The sequence below is a fragment of the Salvelinus namaycush genome, chromosome 3 (genome assembly GCF_016432855.1).
Source record: "Salvelinus namaycush isolate Seneca chromosome 3, SaNama_1.0, whole genome shotgun sequence".
NCBI lineage: Eukaryota > Metazoa > Chordata > Actinopteri > Salmoniformes > Salmonidae > Salvelinus > Salvelinus namaycush.
The window spans coordinates 10291372-10303531 of record NC_052309.1 but is presented as its reverse complement, the minus strand read 5'-3'; the positions used below and the strand labels follow the sequence as shown (position 1 = coordinate 10303531).

Below are 12160 nucleotides of genomic sequence, written 5' to 3'. Positions count from 1 at the left end.
CAATGGCAAAGTGTCCAGTGCTCACCTCCCCACCATGTCAATGGAGAGTGAAAAGGATCAGTAACATTGTGTAATGGCAAAACCAGTGGACCTCTGCTGGTTTGTCGTTGGGACATTTGGTAGCCCGATGGGCAGCCATTCACATGGACGTCAAACGCGAACATGGGAACCAGAGCTGACAGGACCGATCCTACAAGAAAGTACGATGACAAAGGAGGATTATCAGTTGTTGGGGAAATGTTTTGGATCATGGAAACATGACTTTGAAGTGCTCTGATGCCTTATGTGAGGCTTACATTCATTTTGTTTTAATGAATCGTGCCAAGAGCGATTAAACGTTTTCAAAATCTGCAATATTTAGAAATTATCTTTATTTGTTGATCAATAATGTCACAGTCAGATAGGCCGTTTCAGCCAAGTGGTGTGTATGATATAGAAATAATAATCAAATTCATTTTCATCAGGGAATTGTGATACAAAAAGGGCAGATAAGAATGACAGGAGAGCTACACAGTGCTATATTCAGGCACTTAAAATATCTATCCTTTATTGTGTAATATTAAAAAAAACCTACAGAAGTCTAGAGAACACCCTTTCATTTATTACGCTGTACATTCATTTATCAAATTCTACATAATCAGTTCCTCCATACCATATAATCATCATCCCCATCCGATCCCTACACCATACTTAGTCTTTACAGCCTCCAGATGAGTCAAATGCTCAAGGTAGAAGTTACCCCTAACCACAGATCTAGGATCAGATAACCCTACCGCCTGTCCTAACGTTAACCATTATGGGGATCAAATAGTATCTGACCCCGTGTCAGTGGTTGGGGGCAACCAACAGACAGGCATAGAAGAGGAAAGAAAAAGCCCAAACCATTGATGACGACCAACTAAATCTGAATGAAATGTGAATTATATTAAAGCAATAAAAATGTATCAATGGAAAATAAAATACATATGGCATAAAATCAAAAGCGTTAAGATTATACTGCCAGATAGGGACACTTTAAGCCATATAAAATACAATTAGCCTGATTTAGGAGAAGCTTCCCCTCCTATCCAGTCATATGCCAATATCATTTTTCAATACACTAACTAAAGGACAAAGATATTTGTCCGATTTGAGAGAATTTCTTTCTTGAGACTATACCTCTTCAAAATATGACTTTGCACACATGAACACCCGAAACCAGTTTGCCTGTTAAGAGGAGACATGCAATGTCTGGATATCTGCTATAGGATGATAAGAGTTGCAGAGAATAGTCTGAAACTGATGGCATTCACAAGCTACAACACTTTCGTACATGGAGAGGGACAGGAAGGAAAACCGAACAGGAATAAAGCATGTATTGTTTGATGCCCTGAACAAAATAATTGATGCTTGGAATAAAACGTTCCAAAAAAAATTCAGTTTTTTTTTTTTAAATATATATATATTTTTTTACAAATAGTAAACTCTTCCAGATCCCTTGTTGAATGTGCAAAATGGTTTGGAGATGGTTAACATTTATTAGCAAGATAAAATGACACGATGTCTATAGGTCATGTCTAAGAACTTGTGTAGAATGCACCCTCCTCAAAGTGACTAACGCAAAAGACAAATAATGTTCTGTACGATCATATCAGGTCCTCTGGTAGGTCATAGGTCATCATATCAGGTCAGATGATCATGGTGGTAGGTCTGGGCCATGGTGGTAGGTCTGGGCCATGGTGGTCAAGCAAGGCCTAGCAGTTTTAAAGTCCCTTCTAAATGGAAGAACAGAGACCTGTGTGGGTGCCAGCTACTGACGCAAGTGCTCAAGGTTACACAAGGTCTCACAGTGAACAGAAAGGCCACGTGCCAAATGGCACCCGATTCGCTATGTAGTGCACTACTTTTGACCAGAGCCATATAGGGAATAGGGTGCCATTTGGGAGACACCCACAGGGTATTGGATGTCAACCAACTGGCCAGGTAGAGGACAGAACAGTGACTCAGAGGTCAGGGGTAACTGCCCTGTCTCAATACAGAGGGAGAGCCGCCCTCTGTGATCTTAATCATCTCTGCCATCTCCATCATCATATCAGAACATGGGAGTTCTGAGCCCCATAGGTCTGTAGTGTTTTTTAAAGTTCCGTCTGTTTGTTTCCGGTAGGGCTTCATTTGGTGAAGGCGGCCACCACGGCCCACAGCAGCTCGTTGGCGCTGGCCTTGGTGCTCTCTGCCTCTGGCTCCAGGTCCAGCAGCAGACGTACCCTCTTCATGGCCAGGTCATACTGTTCGTCCAGCAACGGGGCGAAGGCGTTCTCCAGCACGTCTGAAGAGTGAGCCAGGAAGATCAGGGCCAGCACACGCTTGTCGAAGCGCCCCGGGTCGTTCACCCACTTGTCCAAGACGGACTCCTGGACTTTCTTGACCAGCCGCTGTTTAATGGTGTCGTTGGTCAGCGGGTGTGTGGTCATGTCGAAGAGGAGGAAGTTCTGTTTCTCCGTGGTCAGAACGCCCTTTTCCACAAGATTCTTGGCCAGGCGCTCGCGGACATTCCTCAGCTGGTAGTGCAGCTTCAATGGGTTCCACGTCTCACCTGAACATCAAGTCAAAATCGTAAATGGCCTATATTATATATAAAACAAAGATATTTTGTTTAAAATGGACTGGGAAGGGAAGAGGGAAAGGAGGGGGCACAGTGAGTGCACCTGTCAAATGTATTGAATCAAATCTACATGAGAATGAAGAAAGCCAGTAAAATAAACAGAGAGATTTAAGAGAACGGGAGGTAATCCATTTCTGCTCACCGCTCAGCAGCTCTATCCAGCTCTGAACTGTCTCTGGGGGCTGGGTCTCTTTGATATGCTTCAGGGCCTCGTCCAGCAACACGTCTCCTGTAGGAGCGTCCGACTTACAGATCACCTGACCAAAAATAAACCCGTTTTAAAAAGGTCACAAACACACATAGGTTTACACCGCTAGTGTTGGCATACACTGCTAGTCCTCCAAACATTGCAACACATGTCAGACAACCTCGTCAGCATTAACACACAGAAGGCCAAGGCCGCGTTGCCCTGCTCAGATGCCTCATGTATCAACCAATGGGTGCGTGCCACGTCATCGACTGTGCCGTCGGGCACCAGACTGCTATAACATATCATGTGATTAGCTGATACCTAAAATACCCATCCAGGCATTGTATGATTTTACATGCATCAGCAACGACTCACAGCTGCCAATCAAAGCTCTGACATTCCATCAATTGGCATGCCCGAATTGACATTTTGGACTCTGACCCCTCCCACTCCAGATCAGAGTTGTTATTGTCTAGGGGTGTGCCGAGTATTCTAACAAAACGAGTATCAATACGGATATGAGGAATTTGCCGGAAACAATGTAATTTTCCGTAATCGGAGAAAGTTGCTAAAAGCCAGAATTTCTCATGTCACTCAAACCATGCCGAATACTGCCTCAACAGGCTGATTCTGCTGTCAGTAAAGACACGGACGGGTGTTGGCCATGATTGGATTAGAAAAAGCCTCTCGTTTTCCCAGACAGATACGTCTCTCGCACACATGCTACGGCTCCCACTTTCACTCACTCGTTGTCAGGCACAACTCTCTCCAAACATTGTGAATCAAAATCCATAGATTGATAGCTAGAAGAAAAGCGGCTAGCTATCTAGTTAGATTTTCTGTCAACTTTTCTGAGGCCATATCATGGAAGTTTTTGCCATTGGTTATTACTTTATCCGTCAACTCAATTACATTGGTGAAGATGCTCTCCCGCCCCTTAATTCCCCAGACACACACACAAGGCTCCCTTACACTCACTCACCAGTCCAAACTGTTTGGGCTGGAGAATCACAATCCATAGATAGTCATTGTTGTTCTAGCTATCAATTTAGTTTTAATTTATACCGCCATATGGTTGTTTTTCTCTGTCTACTTGGTGTTGTTTAGTGGGCTTCTTTGTCTGTCCGCATAGGCTATTCCATTGCTTAAGAAGACTTTTGTCGTTTGTCGTTATGCTGTGAGCTATGCCAGTGCATGCTTGCTATTATTATTTCTCCCAGACATGTTTTTTGAGAAACAGATCATTAGAAGATAAAATTACAAATGTAAATAGTTGGGATAAGTTTTGCTCCTCTCGAAAGTGAAATGTAGCCTAGGCTTCTAGGACGAGCCAACTAAATCGTAAGAAATAAATGTAGGCAGCAGTAGCCAGCCATGCATTATTTATTAACCTATTTTGTTGATAATTAGGACTATGAAAGTAAGTAATGTGCCTTTCAGATGTCGGGATCGTGAACGATGTGTGAATGAGTGAAGGAACATCAGAAGCGCTCTGAGCGACAGCGCGTTACCGCACTTATAGGTTTTCCGATCGCGAGTAAATCCAATTACCAGTATCCTATCAAGTGTGGTAAACGGATAGGATTACAAATACAAGTATGACGAGTTTCGGACAGCCCTATTATCATCGTCGGGTGAAGACGGAAGTCCGGCTGTTTGGCAGGCGACCAAGTTTATCAGTGTGTTTTAATAGAAGGGTTGAAACTTGTGAGTGCTCACCTTTCTGGCCAACAGACTTTTCCTCCTCATGCCACAAGCCTCTAGCTGCAGTCGTCCTCTCAAAGCCAGTTCAATGACCATACACCCTCGAAGACCAGAAGAAATGCAGTCATTCCAGAAGGAAGTGTATCCCTGTTGGAAAAAAATTGTAATGAGTCCGTATTGCTTCGTATTGTTAGCGACACTTCCTGGACAAATAAAACATACAGACAAGTGACACGCCACAAAGTGACACGTTTGATAACCTTCAGTTTGTAATGTTGAATATTACATGACAATATAGCTAGTAATGTGAGTTAACTACCTAAATGTAGGAACAACACATTATTATGTTAGCTAACTAGTGAACGTTAGCTGGTTAGAACGTAAACAAACCAGCTAACTTTAGCAAGCTAACTCAGCTCGCTAGCACAACAGGCTAACGACAATAGCTAGCTGACATACCTCTCGATCTTTCAATCCCAACAGCAACACTTCTTCCATCAACGTCAGTCGAGTTTCTTTGGAGTCTCCCTTCTCGTCTTCTTCCTCTTGGCGTGGCTCGTAGTCCTCATCCTCGGACCCCCTCTCCTTGTCGGCGGCTGCATTACGAGAGGCCTCGGTCCTCCTCTGCACCAGGCCCGAACTTCGCTGTGTTAGGGAAGTCATCTGGATGCACGTCCAAACAACAGATAAATACAAATTATTTCGGTACCTCAAGATGGTTTTAGGGTTTCCGATGCATAAATGAACACGGCTGATCGTAAACTGTGGTGTAGATCAAGTGAATATTCGAATGAATACAGCAGCAAACCTGCAACAAGATTCCTACTTAGATACTTTCAACTTCCTGAACCAATATGGCGACAATTGATGACGTCCGATGAGGATTGGCCCTCTTCTCTCCTCTTTCTCTCCTCTTTCTCTCTTCTCTCCTCTTTCTCTCCTCTTTCTCTCCTCTTTCTCTCTGCTCTCTCTCTCAATTCAATTCAAGGGGCTTTATTGGCATGGGAAACACATGTTAACATTGCCAAAGCAAGTGAGGTAGATAATATACAAAAGTGAGAGAAAAAACAACAAAGAAACAGTAAACATTACACATACAGAAGTTTCAAAAGAATAAAGACATTACAAATGTCATATTATGTATATATACAGTGTTGTGATAATGAACGAATGGTTAAAGTACAAAAGATATCTCTATATCTACACAATCTTTCTCTCTGCCTGGCTGCCTCCCTCTCTCCCTCTCTCCCTCTCTCTCTTTCCTTCTCTCTCTCTCTCTCTCTCTCTCTCTCTCTTTCCTTCTCTCTCTCTCTCTCTCTCTCTCTCTCTCAATTCAATTCAATCCAAGTGGCTTTATTGGCATGGGAAACACATGTTAACATTGCCAAAGCAAGTGAGGTAGATAATATACAAAAGTGAAAAAAAAACACACAAAAATAACAGTAAACATTACACATACAGAAGTTTCAAAATAATAAAGACATTACAAATGTCATATTATGTATATATACAGTGTTGTAACAATGAACAAATGGTTAAAGTACAAAAGATATCTCTATATCTACACAATCTTTCTCTCTGTCTAGCTGCCCCCCCCCCCCCCCCCCCCCTCTCTCTCTCTCAATTTCAATTTAAGGGGCTTTATTGGCTTGGGAAACATATGTTTACATTGCCAAAGCAAGTGAAGTAGATAATTATCAAAAGTGAAATAAACAATACAAAATGAACAGTAAACATTACACTCACAAAAGTTCAAAAATAATAAAGACATTTCAAATGTCATATTATTTCTATATATACTTTTGTAATTATGTGCAAATAGTTAAAGTACAAGGGAAAATAAATAAACATAAATATAGGTTGTATTTACAATGGTGTTTGTTCTTCTCTGGTTGACCTTTTCTTGCGGCAACAGGTCACAAATCTTGCTGCTGTGATTGCACACTGTGGTATATCACCCAATAGATATGGGAGTTTATCAACAATGGATTTGTTTTTGAATTCTTTGTGGATCTGTGTAATATGAGGGAAATATGTGTCTCTAACATGATCATGCATTTGGCAGGAGGTTAGGAAGTGCAGCTCAGTTTCCACCTCATTTTGTGTGCAGTGTACACATAGCCTGTCTTCTCTTGAGAGCCAGGTCTGCCTTTGGCAGCCTTTCTCAATAGCAAGGTTATGCTCACTGAGTCTGTACATAGTAAAAGATTTCCTTAATTTTGCGTCAAATTGTGTTGCTGTCCTGGGGGGGTCTGTTTTTGTTTGTGCACAGAGCCCCAGGACCAGCCTGCTTAGGGGGCTCTTCTCCAGGTTAATTTCTCTGTAGGTGATGGCTTTGTTATGGAAGGTTTGGGAATCGCTTCCTTTTAGGTGGTTGTAGAATTTAACGGCTCTTTTCTGGATTTTGATCATTAGTGGGTATCGGCCTAATTCTGCTCTGCATGCATTATTTGGTGTTTTACATTGTACACAGAGGATATTTGTGCAGAATTCTGCATGCAGAGTCTCAATTTGGTGTTTGTGCCATACTTTGAATTCTTGGTTATTGACCGGACCCCAGACCTCACAACCATAAAGGGCATGTCACGTTCTGACCTTAGTTCCTTTTTTATGTCTTTATTTTGGTTTGGTCAGGACGTGAGTTGGGGTGTGTATTCTATGTTCTATATTATATGTTTTGTTCTATGTGTTGTATTTCTGTGTTTGGCCTAGTATGGTTCCCAATCAGAGGCAGCTGTCAATCGTTGTCTCTGATTGAGAACCATACTTAGGTATCCTGTTCCTACCTGTGTTTGTGGGTAGTTGTTTCCTGTTTTGTTTTCACCATTCAGGACTGTTTTGGGTTGTTTTTATTTTTATTTATTTTTTTATTTTTTATTATTATATATATATTTTTTTGTCATTCACGTTGTTATTTTTGTATTTTTTTTTTTAATGTTATATTAAAGTAACATGGACACTTACCACGCTGCATTTTGGTCCGATCCTTCATATTCCTCATCTGAAGAAGAAAATCGTGACAGGGCAATGGGTTCTATAACCGATTCAAGTATTTTTTGCCAGATCCTAATTGGTATGTTGAATTTTATGTTCCTTGTCTCTCAGATCGTTCACAGCTTTGTGGAACCTACCTGTGGCGCTGATGTTTAGGCTGAGGTATGTATCATTTTTTTGTATGATCTAGGGCAACGGTGTCTAGATGGAATTTGTATTCGTGGTCCTGGCAATTGGATCTTTTTTGGAACACCATCATTTTTGTCTTACTGAGATTTACTGTCAGGGACCAGGTCTGACAGAATATGTGCAGAAGATCTAGGTGCTGCTGTAGGCCCTCCTTGATTGGGGAAAGAAGCACCAGATCATCAGCAAACAGTAGACATTTGACTTCAGATTCTAATAGGGTGAGGCCGGGTGCTGCAGACCATTCTAGTGCCCTCGCCAATGTGTTAATATATGTTGAAGATGGTGGGGCTTAAGCTGCATCTGTCTCACTCATTTGCCAATTTTAACCCCACACATGTTTGTGTACAAGCATTTTATAATGTTGTATGTTTTTCCCCCAACACCACTTTCCATCAATTTGTACAGCAGACCCTCATGCCAAATTGAGCCAAAGGCTTTTTTGAAATCAACAACGTATTTAGGGGCGGCAGGTAGCCTAGTGGTTAGAGCGTTGGACTAGTAACCGAAAGGTAGCAAAATCAAGTCCCCGAGCTGACAAGGTGAAAATCTGTCGTTCTGCCCCTAAACAAGGCAGTTAACCCACTGTTCCTAGGCCGTCATTGAAAATAAGAATTTGTTCTTAACTGACTTGCCTAGTTAAATAAAGGTACAAAAAAAAGACTTTGCCTCTGTTTTGGTTTGTTAATTAGGGTGTGCAGGGTGAATACATGGTCTGTCGTACGATAATTTGGTAAAAAGCCAATTTGACATTTGCTCAGTATATTGTTTTCACTGAGAATGTACAAATCTGCTGTTAATGATACTGCAGAAGATTTTCCCAAAGTTACTGTTGATGCATATCCCACGGTAGTTATTGGGGTCAAGTTTGTCTCCACTTTTGTGGATTAGGGTGATCAGTCCTTGGTTCCAAATATTGGGGAAGATACCAGAGCTGAGGATGATGTTAAAGAGTTTAAGTATAGCCAATTGGAATTTGGTCTGTATATTTCATTTCATTTTGGATACCATCAACCCCACAGGCCTTTTTGGGTTGGAGGGTTTGTATTTTGTCCTGTAGTTCATTCAATGTAATTGGATAATGCAGTGGGTTCTGGTAGTCTTAAATTGTTGATTCTAAGATTTGTATTTGATCATGTATATGTTTTTGCTGTTCTTTGTTATAGGGCCAAAAAGATTGGAGAAGTGGTTAACCCATACATCTCCATTTTGGATAGATAACTCTTCATATTGTTTGTGTAGAGTTTTCACATTTTCCCAGAAGTGGTTAGATTCTATGGATTCTTCAATTACATTGAGCTAATTTCTGACGTGCTGTTCCTTCTTTTTCCCTAGTGTATTTCTGTATTGTTTTAGTGATTCACCATAGTGAAGGCGTAGGCTCAGGTTTTCTGGGTCTCTATGTTTTTGGATAGGTTGGATAGGTTTCTCAATTTCTTTCATTCTTTGCATTCTTCATCAAACCATTTGTCATTGTTGTTAATTTTCTTAGGTTATCTGCTTGACAGTTTTAGATTCGATAGAGAAGATGAGAGGTCAAATTTAATGTTTAGGCTTTCTACTGCCAAGTTTACACCTTCACTATTACAGTGAAATGTTTTGTCCCGGAAGTTATCTAAAACGGATAGTTTTTGTTGTTGCCTAATTGTTTTTTGGTAGGTTTCTACACTACTTTCCTTCCGTCTATAGCATTTCTTAATATTATGCAATTTCTTTGGCTTTGATGCCTCATGGTTGAGTATTGCTCTGTTCAAGTACAGAAGGGCGGCAGGTAGCCTAGTGGTTAGCGCGTTGGACTAGTAAACAAAAGGTTGCAAGATTGAATCCCCGAGCTGACATGTTGTTCTGTTCTGCCCCTGAACAAGGTTCTGTCTCCTAGAGAACACTGTTCCTAGGCTGTCATTGAAAATAAGAGTTTGTTCTTAACTGACTTGCCTAGTTAAATAAAGGTTTAAAAAAAGTAGGCTGTGATCTGATAAGGGTGTCAGTGGGTTGACTGTGAATGCTCTGAGCGATACTGGGTTGAGCTCAATGAATTAGTAATCTACAGTACTACTGCCAAGGGACGAGCTGTAGGTGTACGTACCATAGGAGTTTCCTATGGTACGTAAAGCCTACCATTGACTATGTACAGACCCAGCGTGAAACAGAGCTTTAGGAGTTGTGACTCGTTTTTGGTGGTGGTTTTGTCATAGTTGTGTCTAAGGGGGCATATTTGGGAGGGAATACTGTCAGCTCCAGGTATACTGTCAGCTCCAGGTAGGTGTTTGTCCCCCTGTGTGCTGAGAGTGTCAGGTTCTGGAATTTAGGTCGCCACATGTCCCTGGGCCTGGAAATTGTTGATCTCCCCCTCTAGGATGGAGAAGCTGTCATCGTTAAAGTATGGAGATTCTATTGGGGGGGATATACAGTTGAAGTCGGAAGTATACATACACTTAGGTTGGAGTCATTAAAACCTGTTTTTAAACCACTCCACAAATTTCTTGTTAAACTATAGTTTTGGCAAATCTACTTTGTGCATGACACAAGTAATGTTTCCAACAATTGTTTACAGACAGATTATTTAACTTATAATTCACTGTATCACAATTCCAGTGGGTCAGACGTTTACCTACACTAAGTTGACTGTGCCTTAAACAGCTTAGAAAATTCCAGAAAATTATGTCATGGCTTTAGAAGCTTCTGATAGGCTAATTGACATCATTTGAGTCAATTGGAGGTGTACCTGTGGATGTATTTCAAGGCCTACTTTCAAACTCAGTGCCTCTTTGCTTGACATCATGGGAAAATCAAAAGAAATCAGCCAAAACCTCAGAAAAAAAATTGTAGACCTCCACAAGTCTGGTTCATCCTTGGGAGCAATTTCCAAACGCCTGAAGGTACCACGTTCATCTGTACAAACAATAGTATGCAAGTATAAACACCATGGGACCATGCAGCTGTCATACCGCTCAGGAAGGAGACGCGTTCTGTCTCCTAGAGATGAACGTACTTTGGTGCGAAAAGTGCAAATCAATCCCAGAACAGCAAAGGACCTTGTGAAGATGTTGGAGGAAACAGGTACAAAAGTATCTATTTCCACAGTAAAATGAATCCTATATCGACATAACCTGAAAGGCCGCTCAGCAAGTGAACCAGAGCCAATCTGGGAGAAGATGGAGGAGAGTGAACGGAGAGAGTCAGAGACCGTCAGTGAGTTGATGGAGAAATTGGAGAAGAGAGAAATGAGAGTTGTTGGGTTGGTGTATGATGCACGACATTCACCCTTAGGAGCGTGTCATCAGTTTGATGCCACCTGAGTCAGCTCTCCGTACTCATCCTGAGGAGCGTGCTAGCAGTCTGGTTAAAACTGTGCCGGCTCCACGCACCAGGTCTCCAGTATGCCTCCACAGCCCAGTACGTCCTGTGCCAGCTCTCCACACTCGCCTTGAGGAGCGTGTCATCTGTCCGGTACCATGTGTGCCAACTCTACGCACCAAGTCTCCAGTACGCCTTCACAGCCCAGTACGTTCTGTGCCAGCTCCTCGCACTCGCCGTGCAAAGTGTGTCATCGTCAGTCAGCCCAACCACTCACTAGACCCATATGTTCACTTGGCTGCGCATGCCTCTCTCTAATATCAATATGCCTCGTCCATTATGCATTTCGTCAGTAGATGATGCCTGGCTATTCTTTAAAAGTGCCTTCCTCACCATCTTAAATAAGCATGCCCCATTCAAAAAATGTAGAACTAGGAATAGATATAGTCCTTGATTCACTCCAGACCTGTCTGCCCTTGACCAGCACAAAACATCCTGTGGCGTTCTGCATTAGCATCGAATAGCCCCCGTGATATGCAACTTTTCAGGGAAGTTGGGAACAAATATACACAGGCAGTTAGGAAAGCTAAGGCTAGCTTTTTCAAACAGAAATTTGCATCCTGTAGTACTAACTCCAAAAAGTTCTGGGACACTGTAAAGTCCATGGAGAATAAGAGCACCTCCTCCCACTGCTCTGAGGCTAGGAAACACTGTCACCACTGATAAATCCACTATAATTGAGAATTTCAAAAAGCATTTCTCTACGGCTGGCCATGCTTTCCACCTGGCTACCCCTACCCCGGTCAACTGCCCGGCACCCTCCACAGCAACCCGCCAAAGCCCCCACCATTTCTCCTTCACCCAAATCCAGATAGCTGATGTTCTGAAAGAGCGGCAAAATCTGGACCCCTACAAATCAGCCGGGCTAGACAATCTGGACCCTCTCTCTAAAATGATCTGCCGAAATTGTTGCAACCCCTATTACTAGCCTGCTCAACCTCTCTTTCGTATCGTCTGAGATTCCCAAAGATTGGAAAGCTGCCGCGGTCATCCCCCTCTTCAAAGGGGGTGACACTAGACCCAAACTGCTACAGATCTATATCTATCCTACCCTGTCTTTCTAAGGTCTTCGAAAGCCAAGTAAACAA

The 12160-nt window shown here is 42.1% G+C and overlaps 1 protein-coding gene across 1 annotated transcript; it reads right to left on the bottom strand.

Moving 5' to 3' along the window:
- Positions 1-349: 349 nt before the first annotated feature.
- LOC120044925 (Golgi phosphoprotein 3-like) lies at positions 350-5413 on the bottom strand. The gene is made up of 4 exons (XM_038989665.1): positions 4995-5413; positions 4551-4682; positions 2784-2898; positions 350-2572 (listed from the first exon to the last, which is right to left on the bottom strand). Exons 1-4 carry the CDS (start codon positions 5196-5198, stop codon positions 2148-2150), a joined length of 876 nt encoding a protein of 291 aa, XP_038845593.1. The 5' UTR covers positions 5199-5413; the 3' UTR covers positions 350-2147.
- Between the last annotated feature and the right edge of the window lie 6747 nt (positions 5414-12160).

Excerpts from the sequence above, each read along its gene's own strand:
- LOC120044925 (XM_038989665.1), bottom strand. The coding sequence starts at position 5,198 with ATGACTTCCCTAACACAGCGAAGTTCGGGCCTGGTGCAGAGGAGGACC. Across the intron at positions 4,683-4,994 it reads TGGGATTGAAAGATCGAGAG|GGATACACTTCCTTCTGGAA; the intron begins GTATGTCAGCTA and ends TTTTTCCAACAG. Across the intron at positions 2,573-2,783 it reads CTGGATAGAGCTGCTGAGCG|GTGAGACGTGGAACCCATTG; the intron begins GTGAGCAGAAAT and ends CTTGATGTTCAG.